Source organism: Cylas formicarius, unplaced genomic scaffold (assembly GCF_029955315.1).
Source record: "Cylas formicarius isolate icCylForm1 unplaced genomic scaffold, icCylForm1.1 PGA_scaffold_6__28_contigs__length_40554024, whole genome shotgun sequence".
NCBI classification, from domain to species: Eukaryota; Metazoa; Arthropoda; class Insecta; order Coleoptera; family Brentidae; genus Cylas; species Cylas formicarius.
Window position 1 is genome coordinate 27,518,647 of NW_026844347.1, and position 16,150 is coordinate 27,534,796.

Sequence of the window (16,150 nt, forward strand, 5' to 3'; positions counted from 1 at the left end):
GGAGTTGGCAAACTTTTTGGTTCTCGCATGTATCTTTGTCTTCATTTTGTGCAAATACAAAAACAGCACGCGAAACAGCACGACGCGTGCATTCAAATGCCTCCTAAATGGTCGTAATTGCCCCCATACACTGGTCCCTAAAAAATGAAAGCCTTCAATAAAGCCAAAAGTCAGATAAAATGTCGACCGATATTTCTGATTGTTTTATTTTTGAAAAAATAATCCTCCATGAAAAGGGGGGGGGTACTCGACATTTTAATTTTACCATTTTAGGCTTATACCCCTGCAGTTATTGTAAAAATGCTCGCATCGGCCATTAGTGGGGAGCCATATCTGTAAAAAGTCATGCATGAGTCTCGATAAGCCCGCGGGTTAAATGAACAGCATTTGTTTAGCAAACTGCTGATAAGAATGAAACGGCTGTGACGTCACGCGAGCGCCACCCCCACTCAGCATACCGTAATTGATTTACTATGTGGGTTCATATGTAGCGGAGGAGATAAAAGGAGTTATTAAAAAAATACGAAAAGGGAGCGTAATTTATAAATATGCATATACGTAAATTCGTTCAGCTTCCGCTAGCTAGGAGAGCGCGAATTAAAAACGGCATTCTGTAACAAAAAATTACCCATGTGAATATTTCTGTATTATGTAATATTATGTAAATAATCGTAGATGCAGTCAGAAAAAAAAAGAGAAGCGAAAGAATTCACCATTATCTGCAGCAATAAGGAGAAAAATGAACTGAAGAATTGAACCTGGTCAAGATCATCTTAGATTTTGATATACTAGCATATATAGAAAATTTCATATTTATTCGATATTTCGGCTATGATCAAACTTATCAAGAAAAGCATTCGCAATTGCAAATCGCTTAACCCAATTTGTTCATTGACCATTACACACAGAACGATCAGCACTGAAAAACGTCAAAATACCACCAGTGTTTTAAATATCAGCCCCATCGCCCCCAACCCGTGACTAAAGTACCGAAAACGTTTTAAACTGACACCATGAGGACACATAATAACATAATAGCACATTGAAGAATAAAGTGCAAAAAACACTACAGTGATATAAAATTTTAATTTTGCGTAGCTATAGAAAAGCAAGACATTATATCCAAAAAACACGACATAAGTGGTAGGTTGGTTCCCGTGCTTGTGGAGATAAAACGGATTTTCCATGATTTGAAACAGTTTCAGTCAAGCACTGAAGTGAAGAAGCCAACAGGATGATCGGCTAGTTAGAGTCAACAAAAATCTGTGGAAGTTTCACGTTTGAAAACGTGAAAAATTTCAGTTTGTGCTGTGCTATGTCACAATAGGTGTAGCTTACCTATGAGAATTGAACTTAGGATGATCATAACTGTTTGTTTCAAACACTAAAATGACTAAATAGACCAAAACCATTCTGGAAAACTATTGACATTTAGAAACAAAACACTTCTCAAATCACCAACAACAAACAACCAAATTTTTACCCATCCTAGTAAAATGCTCCAATGTGAGTTTAAAATATGATTGAAAAATATTAAGGGCTTCTCAGGTCACTTTCATATAGTGACTTTAATAAAAATACATCGGGCATATTGTTTGACCTGCAAATGTTAAATTAATTTCTAAAAAAAATACTTTTCTTACCAAGGCGACGATATCTTCTTCTTAGATTTATTTTTAATGTTTCACTTGATATGCCTCTCAAATAGACGTTTTAAGTGATAACTTTCTGCTGCGAATTGGGAGACGATTAAACAGTTTGGTTTTATAAGAAAATCAACTTGGGAGTATTCTGTGTGCTGACTTATCATATTACCAAAATTGAGATGTAAATCGAAATTGTTTTTATTAGGCACACTATACGTATTTATATTTCCACTCAGAATATTTCTATTTTCCTAAGTGTAGATATTTGGTGAAAGGAGGCCCGAAAAGAGGCAAATTAAAACTCATTTTTACTAAACTTACGAAACCTGGAATCTTTAAAATAAGTTAGATCTGTTTAATTCGGGTAAATCGTTTAGAAGATAAGGTGATATCCACTAGCTTACCCCAAATTATAGTTCAATTTGGGAATATTTTCAAAGAAAACTTGAATTGATGATTGATGACTCTAGCAATTGCCCGCTGAAATGCAGAGATTGAAAGATTTCAGTGATACATCTTTTTTTATTAAAGTTCTAGCTCCGGTAGTAATAAAGCAGCCTGTATAATAAACAAAGGGACGCAGTCCTTCGGACCCTTGCATTGAACCTGGAAGTTCCGTTAATCCTTCTTTACGAATAGCGATCCTAATAGTTACTTCGACTAACATTATCATCTAATATGCAAAAGTTTATCAATCCGCAAACACTACAGTCATTCTAATAACGTTTGTTGACAAAGCGAACAAAAGGCAAATTTTTCGCAACATACGAATTAATTATTTATTTATTTATTTATTGGGCACTTGGCTATTTACATAAGCAAGTAAAATTTGCATAAACAAAACTATAAACTTCGCAAATACCCCGTAAGTCTCTTCTTGAACCCTCTTGGGCAAGGCGCGACCTTAATATGATCCGGCAGTTCATTAAAATTACAAGCACCATCGTAGAATAGAGTTTTCTGTAAATTTGTTGTTTTTACCATAGAAACATTGAAGTACTGATTGGAACGTATATTATATTGATAAAAGTTTGACCTTTTTTCCAACCATATTTTAAGATAGCTTGGTTGGTGATCGTGCGCAATTCCATAAACCAAGATTAAACTTGCTCTTCTAATGAAACTGCCCGACATTTAGCCAATTTAGCTGGTCTAACATACTCTTTATAGGAGTATATCTATCACAGTTCAGGATGATTCTCATAACCCTATTTTGTTGTAACTGTAACTTATTTAAATCTTCTTTTGTACAAGATATAAGCAATGAACAAGCATATGAAAAATGACCTTATTGACCTTGCAGATGCGAACAGTCGAGCAAATTCCATTCGATGCAACGGAGCAATAGGCAGAAAAGGGATTTGTTTGGTCCACAAATGAATAGAAAGGCCGATAATCTGGAAATCAAAATGCAATTAATCATAGGCACTTCCCATTAGCATACGGGCACGGTTAGATTGCATAATTTACCCATTATTCAAAGTTGCCGAGTAGCACAGCCGCATGACTGATGTTTAATGACTTAACTCTGGAGGTAGTTTATGAATTTGATCTTGCCAATACATCAACTCTAATCAAATAGGTTTACGGGGACGCAGAGCGATAACGACCATCGGGATGTATATGAGCCGTAATGAATTTGCAATGTCTATACCGATGCGAACTTCGAATGGTTGTCGGCTATAAGGTGCGAACTACCAAAATAGGCAAAAGAAGAAATAGTTCATAACTGAGAATGGAAGAGTTTAAAGTTACCTTCGATTGCTATATTTGCGAAAATATTGAGGCTACCCTATTTTTTTTCAAAAGTTTACATTTTAGGAAAGGTTCTATAACTTTTTTGTTTGTGGAAATTTTCTTTTTCTGTACAATGCTTTTCGACGAGCTTTTCGATATATATTTTTTTAGTTATCGAAATATCACTCAATTAGTATAATATTTAATTTCTAGATTCATCATAAAATTGTCTTTGAAGTGCTCAAACAGGTATTTCTATTTTATCTGACTTTTTATTTGATTTTCTATTGGATTCATAAAATGCATGTATTTGTATCTTCACAGCATTAGATTCAACCACCACCACCACTCCCATGTTTTAATTTTGTATTTGATTTTGAATTTGATATTTCTAGAATGCTGATAATGAGAATGCCACCCATTGCTACTGATTATATCATAAAACGAATGATCCACACCTGAATACAGATCGTAGAAAAAGATATGGACAAATCTAGTTCCAAATATCGTATAATATAAATAATTTTGTGGCTGTATATATGGACAGAGCTGTGATTTAAAATACTTTTCTAATTAATTGGATAGTAATAGTATATTGTGCAGCAAGTACGGTAAACGGCATTTGACTCACGAGTTTATTTGACACGAGCGTAGCGAGTATTTAATAAACGAGTGAGTTAAAAAGTTTAACGAACGTCTTGCATACTATACTTTTTCTACCACCTTTAGTTTTTGGGTACATTTTCGCAAAATAACTCGAATACATTCACTGACATGGCCGTCAGAATTGACAAACGTCAAAATTCAAGGGGTGGGAAATATATCCGAAAACATACGATTGCTCCCAAACTGGTGCGGTAAAATCCCGGAAAGTCCGAAATGACTCGGATTCGTGGGAAACGAAACTGACGTGATCAAATGACGCTTCCCGCACGCTGGATCGGTGTGTAATTAGGTATTTTACAGACGAGAGTAGAAAAACGATTTTTTTTCAGTTAATATTCCCGAATGGAAAATCAGATGATGCAGTTATATTTATTTCGGTTATTTAAAATAATACTAAATAAAATCACCTAATCGAATCCAGTGTACTCATCGGTTTATTGTTTAAAATGTAATAAATAATTACAACTTGTTGAACTATTATATTACCAATTATTGATTTATTATACACAAATGACAGATGAGTGTTAGTGTTTTGAAAGCGAACAAATTTTTTAATTATTATTATTGGTCTTCGCAATAAGATGATCCATAACTATTTAATGCGGATATATTGAATTTGATAATAATAATGTGACTCGTACCCCGCATTTTTTAAAACAAATACTCCATTTTGAATCGTCATCATTTTTACTAATGATGACATCATTTGCATTAACTAGAGAACAATACTTGTCGGATAAATGTTTGTTAAGCAGCAATTACCATTCGGCCTTAATTAAATAGGTAAATAGGTAATATCAATTGCCTCGTGGGCACCAAGGATCTGAAATCAAACCTTCGATATTTAAATGATTGTTGGGCACAAAATAATCTTGTTTGATGTCGAATATAGGTTGGATCAATTGTATAAACGAACACAGTCTGCCAGCCTTGTGAGTTAATAACATAATACCGCAACAAAAATTAAAATAATGCAGTAATTCTACCTAAGGCTCGTGTCAGCCATTAATGTGCGGGTAACATTAAAAAAATGTAATGCCCTATTTAGATTACAATCTGGGTTTGACGGTGGCGGTGCATGCTGAATGATTTTATGTGCCGGACAAAACGAATTCCTTAGAAACCAAATAGCCAAACACGAAAAACCGATTTACTTAACGTAATGGATGGTTTACAGATCATGAAAATAAGGCCACTGGAAACATTTTTAGCTTTTCCAGTTATTGCTAGGTGAAAATGTTTTGTTCGTGTAATTCCGGCTATTAAACGTTCGTAGCTTTTGCATACGATTGATTTTTAATTCAAGCTGAAATTTAATGGTTAAGTTTTACTAGCAAACAGTATTTTTTTAAGGAAATGGATGGTGGATCGGTCACCGGAAAACTGAAAATTGTTTTCAAAGGTGCAAAATTGCCTCTAGAAAGAAAGGTAACTATTAATAGTCTATTATACAACAAGTGTGATAAACGGTAAAGTATTCAATGAAATGCATTTTTCATAAGTTCATATTCACAACTATTATTAATAGTACAGTACAGATGCAGTTTTATACAATTCCCCGTAACTAGTCACCATTTACTATAAAATATTGGAAACTAAATTTTTGAAAGTGAAACAAATACTGATACTCGAAGAGACCTGATTACGTTGGTTAATTTACACGTATTTCGCCGACACGGACATCTTTGGACCTATAATATGGATTTTTAAACAGAATGAAATAATATATCATGTCATATCATATATAATATACCTACTGCTATAGGCAACCACACAGACACTAATTGGAATGTTACCAAAATCTCAATTTAATGTTATTAATAAAACTCTTTATTCTATTACTAATGAAATTAAGTACCCAATTATGCACGGCTTCGTTAGTTTTGGTTCTGCCCGGCCTCGACTTACTTCGGACGTTTCCGGAACTTGATGAGTCACGGGTTTGGAAATGATCGGTAGAATTTAGCAGCCTATTTTAACGACTGTCAACACTGAAGGCCGCGGGTCACGTTACTCAGTAAATGAATGTACTAAAAAAAAATTTCAGTCACTCGCATATTAAGCACTCGCTCCGCTCGTGCCAAGAATTGTGCTCGTGACTAGAATACCGTTTATCAAATTTGCTGCATAATATAATCTTTCGTTCTTAAATGTAGTTTTACTACTAGTACAAACTATACCGTATTCAGTCCTTCTCGACTCGCTCTACAACGATGGAAAAATATATAATGGGTACTGATGCGTTCCGGGCCTTACTCGACTTAAGGCTCTTTAATAGCAGGTTTTGTTGCCGCAACAAAAATGGCAGCAATTTCATGAGCATGGTATAACCGCGGTTTCTTAGTTGCATAGAGAAATACAACAGTTTGTAATACTAAATTTCACAGAATAATACAGGGTGGTCCGTAATGAATGCGCCAAAAAGAAATGCTAGATGAAACTCGTTACGATGATGATATTGAGCCATATATGCCTTCTAAAATGCCGCTACGTTCCATTCTTTCAAATATCTAGAGGTACACCTCTCTACAATCTCGCTAGATTATAGTAAAGTAATGCTCTTTTGTATACTGATTGTACAAGGAGTCTCGTTTTTTGGACCTGAGAGTATTAAAATGCAAATATCTCGAAAACCGTGTGCTTTATCGAAATGAATGTAGTATACTTTTTTTACCTTTTTTATTTTCAAAAACTGCTTAGGCCACAGGCAATTAACAATTTCGAGATCTAATCTTTAACACCCCGTAACTCAAAAAATTATAATGAAAAAAATTATAATGAAATATTCGGAAGTTTGGCTATCATCATGTTCCGCGAGAGCCAATTCAAAAGCTCCGCAAAATTTAATACAATTAATAATTTTTTTTCTACTCGCTTCTGTGAAATACCTAATTATACACCGATTTAGCGTGCGGAAAGTGTCGGACATTTCCGGGATATTACCGCAATCGGATGTTTTCGGAGATTTTACCGCACGGCTTGAATTCTGACGTTTATGGATTCTGACAGTCAGTGAATGCATTCGTGAACTAACGGTCGTAGAAAAAGTATAGTAAGCAACGCGTTTGGTAAACTTTTTAAGTCAGTCGTAAATTAAACACTCGCTCCGCTCGTGCCAATTAAACTCGTAACTCAAATCCCGTTTACCGCACTTGTTGCATGATATGCTATTGACACATTTTCATTATGTTTCTTTATGTTTACCCAATAAGCAGAATGTAATTGAGCCCTAATATTGGTCAACCCTAATAATGCAAATCCCATACATTTTGAGATCCGTGTTTCCGTCGAAACTTGATTCCCACCAAAAAGTAAGCAGGAAAAATATTATAGAGCATTTTTTTGTTACAAATTCAAATCCATTCATTTTTTGAATAAATGTCTACACTAAATTTCCGTATATAACTTTTTCCTCTACTTACACCGGCTTTTTCAATGATAATATCAGATAATTGCCTACCTTATGCTTTTAATTCTGATTTTTCTTAGTATGAATATTTAAAAAATCTCTTTGCATTAATTAAATTAAAGACTACCTCCATAGTTTACAGTGAATATAAATTATCAGAAATACACAAAAACACACGCACACGCACTCGATTATTATTGTTTTTACGTTCAACATGCCGCGCCGCAAACCAGTAAACCACCAGAAAATTCGATATTTATTAACTAGGATTGTGGTCAAATTTTTTTATGTCAATTTACCGAAATAATTTTAAAAATACCATAAAATTTATTATTTATAATTAGTATATCTCTCAGAATGCGGGTGTCTGGTGATAAATTTTAGGAGACCGAAATATTGATACTTTTCAACAGTATGACTGACTAATTGTTTAGGTAACTTGTTCATCAATACGAAATTTTGAAATTAAATTGAAAAAATTTTCAGTGTCTCGACGATTTCCGAAGGAGTAGAACCAGAAATTTGGATATATTCCGACATCTCACTTCTCCATTTTTATTCTTAGATGTAAAATAATATCACAAAATAGGTGTTCGAAACAAGGTCCGAAACTGTACGCTAGATAAAAGCATCCGATTCAAATTGCTATTGAAAAAATCAAATACGTGATTACTTGCATTTTTGTGTTACATAGTGATTTCCTAAAAGACTTTAATGATTTCAAAATGCGTAGGTACTGTTGAATCTATAATTAAATGATGGTTCCTCATTTCACATTTCAACGTTCTCGGTTTTTGGTATGTCTAACGACACAGAATTTATTAAATAGTATATTATGCAACAAGTGCGATAAACGGCATATGACTCACGAGTGACTTAAAAAGTTTACCGAACGTGTTGCATAGTATACTTTTTCTACGACCTTACATTTTGAGTACATTAGCGCAAAACAACACGAATACATTCACTGACATAACCGTCAGAATTGACAAACGTCAAAATTCATAGCGTGGGAAATATATCCGAAAACATCCGATTGCTCTCAAACGCGTGCGCTAAAATCCCGGAAATGTCCGAAGTGGCTCGGATTCGTGGGAAACGAAACCGACGTGGCAAAATGACGCTTCCCGCAGGCTAGATCGGTGTGTAATTAGGTATTTTACAGACGAGAGTAGAAAAATATGTTTATGAACGTTCGATCGTCTGATTTGAAAAAAGTCGCAGAGCTCTTAACATGACGCTAAACCTGAATTTTCTAATATGCGGAGAACCAAATGGTAAATTGAACATCACAAACCCATAATGACTTATAACCTTCTCTCTCTTCGACGTTGCGCTGGGCTAACTGCAGCGAACTCCTTGGTTAAAAAAAAAACAACTCAATATTTCGTCAATTTATTTGTTGACTTCTTCAGAAGTGAACTAAAATTTAATGAAAACAACAGGTTTAAAAACAATCGTGAAAATTACTTATAACATTAGTGTTTACCACATAGTTCCTCAAAACAATACTCTACAGTTAAGGTAAATGAGCGAAGCGACATAATGAAACAAACGGATAAACACTTAGTACACACTTTTTAATAATGGTAGGCAAAAGTTGCGCTAACGGCGGTAGCGAAAAAACAATTAAAAAACAATCGATATAAATAGTGACAAAAGCATAAAAATAACCTACTACGTGGATCAACGAAGCAACGCAAATACGCTACTCGGTAGCCGAATATTATATTATCTGTTGTTTAACTGAAAAATGTTACAGTACATATTGTTTATTTGCTGTATACCAGACTTGTAGTTAATTGAATTTTTGTTATTGTCAATATGGCACATTTCAAGAAACAGTCGGGCTTTATAATTGTTGACACATTGCAATATTTTAGGATTGTTGTAGTCAAATTTATGTCCTGTTTTTATGTAATGTTCAACCACTGCACAAGTATTCTTATGAATAGGGCAATATATATATATATATATATATATATATATATATATATATATATATATATATATATATATATATATATATATATATATATATATATATATATATATATATATATATATATATATATATATATATATATATATATATATATATATATATATATATATATATATATATATATATATATATATATATATATATATATATATATATATATATATATATATATATATATATATATATATATATATATATATATATGTATATATATATATATATATATATATATATATATATATATATATATATATATATATATATATATATATATATATATATATATATATATATATATATATATATATATATATATATATATATATATATATATATATATATATATATATATATATATCGTCCTGTAAACTTAAGTGATTCAAACATATAACATTACGCCTAAGCGAGAGCAGATTTAAATGTGGACCTTAAAAAAGAACAATGCTCGCAGTCATTAAAACGAAGGAGAAAGCCTGTCCAAGAGGAAGCGGAAAATACGGAGCGAATGTAGCTGAGGCGTAGCGGCGAAGCGCATTAGAGCGCCCGTCCCGGAAATAGGCCGGAGATGAAACTGTGGCGTCATTTCCTCTAGACGTGCGGCGTCTTCGCAGGAGAAGTTGCATTTGCCGCCGTTCTACGTTGTAATACGAAACACTAATTCTTCGCCTGCTGGCGCCTACCGGACAGGAAAATCAATACTTTGTGTACATGTGTATTTGTGCAATTAGTCCGGTGTTAGGTACAGGGTGTCCGGTAATGAATGAGCCACATGTTTTTACAAAAAAAAAATATTACCATATCCAAAGTGTTCTGAAATTAGATATAAATATTTTGATCATGCATTCTGCTCCCTAAAGTAGAGATACAATTTCTTATAAACCACAAGGTCCACAGTTTTAAGGTCCAGGTTGCTAAAGGTGAACGGATTTCTATACATATTTAAATTTGGTACAGTGGCGTGCTAAACTTATTTAATTTTTAGGTTCCTGAGAAAATAGTTTCATAGACGTCTAAATTGTTCTTCCGTCTTATGAATTCGTACTTTCGAGGCTGTGTGTTTTTACGGTGTGAGCATATTGTCATATGATGCACACCACGAACCCTGCTTAATTTCCGTCTCTAGTCGCCTAATTTCTTTGTCGCAAACGACAAAATAGAAAATTACAAATTAGTCTATATAATTAAATTTGTGTCGACATCTGGCGGCGAATAGTTCGGTTGCATTTTTTAGAAAGTCTTTTACTTGAGAGAGGAATCTGTTGACGTTACTTATAACTTACACTGCTAGATGATGCTCCTTAGCTGACGTTGACGTTACAATGACAGCTGGATAACGTTATTTCTGACAACTTTGTCATCGGTTAAGAAAAATGATTTAAACAAAACCCATGTGCCAAAAATTACAAATTGAATGCAAATTAAAAAGGATCGCCGGACGATGTCGGATAAAAACCGGACGATGTGCAGCGATGCTGTGGAAAAAATAATTGGTAACATGACATCAGAAATACAAAGCAATGATGGCCAGTATGTCCCACTTGGATTCAGTTCTCCGCAAAATTTGACTGACCATATAAACTGGATGCCTCAATCGAATTCTTTTATGAATTATCCTGTCCAGTATTCTGATTCTCATTTGAATCATCCTTCCAGAGAGCATTTTCAGCAACCACAAGTGAACTTTATTCACCAAAATGCTGCGATGTTTGAACCAGCTTTGTTTCAGAAAAATATAAATTTGTCCGATTTCCATCTATACAAAAATAGCGTAGCTCCTCCACCCATTTACAACAATTATTTACCAGAAAACACAATGTCTGATGTCTTGCCTGAATCAACTACTCTTCCGGCAAATCACACACATCTGATAGAGAATTTGGTTGGTAACTGGGTAGTTCCAAATAATAGCGGAACTTACACACCATTTGGCTGTTCTGAAACATTTAAACCAAATGTTTTTGATATTCAAAATCATACAGATGTAGGTTTAGACCCAAATGAGGACATGAAATATCCAAATGTTGCTGAAATAACTATAGATGATAAATTTAATTTTAATAGAGACAGAAAACCTCGCATGGTGGCAGAAGTCAAACCTATGCGTCCAAGTTATTCAGATGTGCTTACAAAACCTGTCCCCTCAACATCTGCAAAATTGTTAAAGAGTGATGCTAAGGAAACAAAACTAAAAAAGGAGAGTAAGAAAAGTAGTAAGGCAGAGAAAGCCCAAAAAGTGGGAAGTCAGTTGAGTCGCAGTAACACAAATAATGACATAAAAGACATACCAAATGATAAATTTTTCACTTACAAAGCTGAAAAGAAGATTGCAAAAACAAACCAGTTGAATCGAAAGTGGGCTTCATTAGATGATATCAGTGAACCAAGTGCTAATAAGATAGAAGAAAATAAAAAGAAAAAACAAGAGGAAAATGTAAACAGAACAGTCAATAAGCCATTAAAGAATAAAATAAATAAAACATTAAATAATATTCCAGATTTTCAATCTGAATCACTAAAACCAGAAACATATAACATAACTAAGAATAATTTGAAAAAAAATAAAATTAGCTCAAAACAAAAGCAGGGTGAATTGCAAAATGTATCTGATAGACCTACTGCTAAAAGAACTCAAAGGAATAAAAAGAAGGAAAATCATGTACCATTTGGTGAGTTAAATCATTTCATCCATAAACAACCCATTACTTTTAACTTTAACCTTGTGCTATTTGTATTTGCTTATTGCTAATTTTTTGTAATTAAAAACAGGCATTAATTGTTGATATAATTTTTTTTTAATTATAAATTTTCTTCCCCAACTATTTTTTTATTGTCATTTGAAGTTATCTAAGTATTGTTATATGCCATTATTATAAATTATAAATTACCAGCCCATTTACTTTACCGAAACACACTTTTTGAACTTTGAAAAATTAACAATGGTTTTCATTATTACCTTATTTGTTTTCAGCTCTATTTCAACAAAAAATTAAACACTACACAAAAGACTGGTGGAAAGTGATTGCTACACTTATGTTCTGGCTTCTTCATTTAATATCAGATATTTGCAGCCTCAGTGTACATCTAGGAAGAGATTTGTAAGTTACACATTGTAAAAATTGCAAACTGTGAGAGGTAATGCTAAGGTATAATGCTAAAATAAGTCAATATTTTCACGCATTTTTGGGTTAAAATTCATGTTGTTTTTTTTTAGAAAACTTTAGGAACATCATAATTATTTGTTTCTTTTTTGCTGTAATGGCGCTTAATCTAATAGTCAAGTCGTAACCATTCCCAAGTTGTCTTACTTGCGTCCAACTCCATTTAGGCTGAAACCACTGCAAGGTTTAAAAATTGAAAAAATTTTAATTTACACTAAATTTAAAAACGGTGTTGCACAAGGCTGCTAATGGGAATAATAGAGGGGTAGTTAAGCAAAAGATACTAAACACATTAGCTTGCCTGTACAAGTTATCCAATCTACTTGCATAAACCAGTTTTAAAGTTTTGACTGTCCTTTTAAGTAAGAATATTTCTGGTGTTACCAAAAATCTTATACCACAAAACTTATATTTTGACTATGTACTAATATATACAATGTTCCAGTGCAATTAATTCATGGACTTGGATCACAGTAAACTGGACCTCTTTCAAAACCACAACAGAGTCCTTGTTTAGAAGTTGGAAATTTTCAAAATGGATTTGGGAGAAATTTAAGGGAAAAAAGAAAACGAAAATTGAAGAAGAACCCAATAGTTTCCTTCACAACGGCTTAGACGCGAATATTAATATGCCCACTACTGGCGATGAGGCAATGAAAAGGTAAAAGGAGGGAAAGAAACAAAAAAAATTAAACTGACCTATTACATTACTGTTTCACAGATTACTTGCCTGTAAAGGCAAAGATCCCTACAGCATTTTAGGGGTGACGCCGACATGTACAGACGATGACATAAAAAAGTACTACAAAAGACAAGCATTTTTAGTACATCCTGACAAAAATAACCAGCCAGGCGCTGAAGAAGCCTTCAAAATTTTAGTTCACGCTTTTGACATGATAGGAACTGCCGAGAGGAGAGAAGCATATGACCGAGGTATCAAGTTTATTTCAAATTTTTAATTTAAATAATGGTATATTGTTTTAAGGTGTAGCAGAGTCGGCATTTATGGTACAGAATTTTAGTCAAATGGCTGAGTTGTTGCAAAGGCTGCAACAGAAAATGGAGATGAACGCCAACACAATACGGTGTAGTTCTTGTGGGGACAGGCACAAACGAACAAAAGTGGAGAGACCAAGTTATGCAGCTAGAAATTGTAACATGTGCAAAATTCACCATGCGGCACGAGAAGGTGAGTTTTTATAGTTAATGATTTGTAGATGAATGTTAGACAAGTATGTAAGATATGTGTCCTAATTTTTTTATAACAATTAGACTAACACCTTTTTAATAAACATGTCTGGACTATTTGGGTCAATCGTTTTGTGCAACTTGAATAGAATTGAATAGAACGTGAATGTTTATTTGTACTTCACAAATGCTTAGTTTATTATAATTATATATATATATATATATATATATATATATATATATATATATATATATATATATATATATATATATATATATGTTCCTACAACGGTAGCCGTCTTCCTTTCTTTAGTCGGGCCCTCCATTCGGATCTATCTTCCCATGATCCTTCTCCCAACTGTCTTCCTTGCATTAACTCTTCTATCTCTCTCTCTCCATGACCTTCTTGGCCGCCCTTTCTTTCTTCAATTTTTGTGAATGACCCCTTAGGTCATTAAGTCCCCCTTTCTTCTGGGAGGTTCCTTATAGATGATGGGATTTTTGTTGCTCACCTCTGAATCCCTTCCTTGTGTCAATCGTTCATTTTACTAGGACCGAAACAATCAGTGGCCTATTTCGAAAAGGGCCGAATCATTTCAATCAATTGTTCATTTCAATACCTTTTGATGGCAACATAAGCGGCAATAGTCACTGAATCCGAACAGTTCGAACGACCAATTAATATAATATTTAGCTGTGTTCTGCTTTTTATTGAATCATGATTTTATCGAAATGGGTGCTAAGTATTGGGTTGTACCAGTAATACACTAATTTGTTTAAATTAAATACCTGTGGAGAAATAGATATTTCATTCAATATTCAAGTCAACATATAAGCAAATCTACCAATCGATGTCGCAACTCAATACTATAGAATAGCTATAACAATACTTCAATTCCTTTTCCGTGGCCTGTCTCAGTCATGCATTTAAATCTTAAACCATTCAAATGACTCGTATTCCGGCGAATTCGATTTCTTTTGGGTACGGTCGGTCGATTGGTCGTCCTGTCAGGGCGGTAGCGAGAGCGAACAAGGTGATCGAATCGTTACGAACAAGCGGGATTCGGTCGTTCGATGCTATGAAGTGATTGAATCAAAGTGACGGAATCAATCGCGATTGACACAACTCTACTTCCAGACTGGTCTGATGAAGCTTTTATAGGGTCGAAGAAAAGATTCTTAAGACATCTCCTTGAAGACACTTCGTATCATATAGATTAACGTGTTGGCATGTTTTACTACCCTTGGATCTTAAGTCAGAGCCATTTATACCATAATCAAATTGGGGATTGTTATAGCCTATAGGTAGCATTGTGCATCGAGAGGCAGCAGCCAGTCCCTGGTCCATCTTTCCAGTTAAGCTAAATCTTCAACTAGGTCCTCATGTTGTACAGTTGGGTCTCCTAAAATCTAGTATTGTCAGCATACATACTAACCTTGCACATGACGTGCTCATCAACCTTTTATTTTTTATTGGATATTTTTGTATAAGTATTGCATAGACTTTTTAGATTCTTATACATTTTTTATCATCTTCTTTTTTCCTTAAAATTACATTTCCTAGCAGCAGTGCTTTAGTTAAGAATTAATCTAATTTTTTTTATAAATCAGCATTATAATCGATTTACCAAATATATAACCAATTTTCAAAAAGCATATATTTTTGTAAGAAAGTCATTTTTTTGTTGCTAAAATTCTTTGTGTTGAGTCCTAGACTTGTCTTTTTTTTTTTCAAAAGCATTGTAGTAGATAGACTACTAATTATTTGAAAATAATTTCTTTAGGGGACATTTGGGCGGAAGCAAGATGTTTCGGCTTCGTCTGGCACTATTTTGCGTGTATGGAAGGATCGGTTTACGATATAACTGATTGGGCGGGATGTCAAAAAGAGACTTTAAAACATTTGAAACCTGACTCGCATCATGTACAATATCGAATTGCCCTAGGAAAACAAAACAACCAGCCTAGGAGAAACAGTTCATCCCCTCGAATGGATAAACCTGACCTAGAGAATTTGTTAAATTCCCTTTATGGCCATAGTGATAATCTCACTTCTAAAAGAAAAACTAAAAATAAGAAGTAATAGCTTTTGTTCATGTATAGGGGCTGTCATGCTTTGGGATTATTTGATCTGATCGGGTTCTGTATTTTAAGAATTTGTTTAATTACATATGTTTAATTGAATGCATTAATGACTAATTTAAGTGGAAATTTAATTGTTTCTGTTAATTTTATCGATCAAATAATTCCATACATCACCCCATAGAGCATTATTTACTAATAACTGCGCTCCTCTTTATTGTACTGCTTTGAAATAAATGACAGAATACAAACGTATATT

At 33.6% G+C, this 16,150-nt stretch overlaps 1 protein-coding gene across 1 annotated transcript; it reads left to right on the forward strand.

The window, feature by feature from the left end:
• Window positions 1-10,769: 10,769 nt before the first annotated feature.
• Window positions 10,770-16,146, forward strand: LOC132704220 (uncharacterized). Its single transcript, XM_060674114.1, has 6 exons — window positions 10,770-12,129; window positions 12,432-12,558; window positions 13,067-13,282; window positions 13,343-13,554; window positions 13,607-13,810; window positions 15,594-16,146. Exons 1-6 carry the CDS (start codon window positions 10,875-10,877, stop codon window positions 15,890-15,892), a joined length of 2,313 nt encoding a protein of 770 aa, XP_060530097.1. The 5' UTR covers window positions 10,770-10,874; the 3' UTR covers window positions 15,893-16,146.
• The last annotated feature ends 4 nt before the right edge of the window (window positions 16,147-16,150 follow it).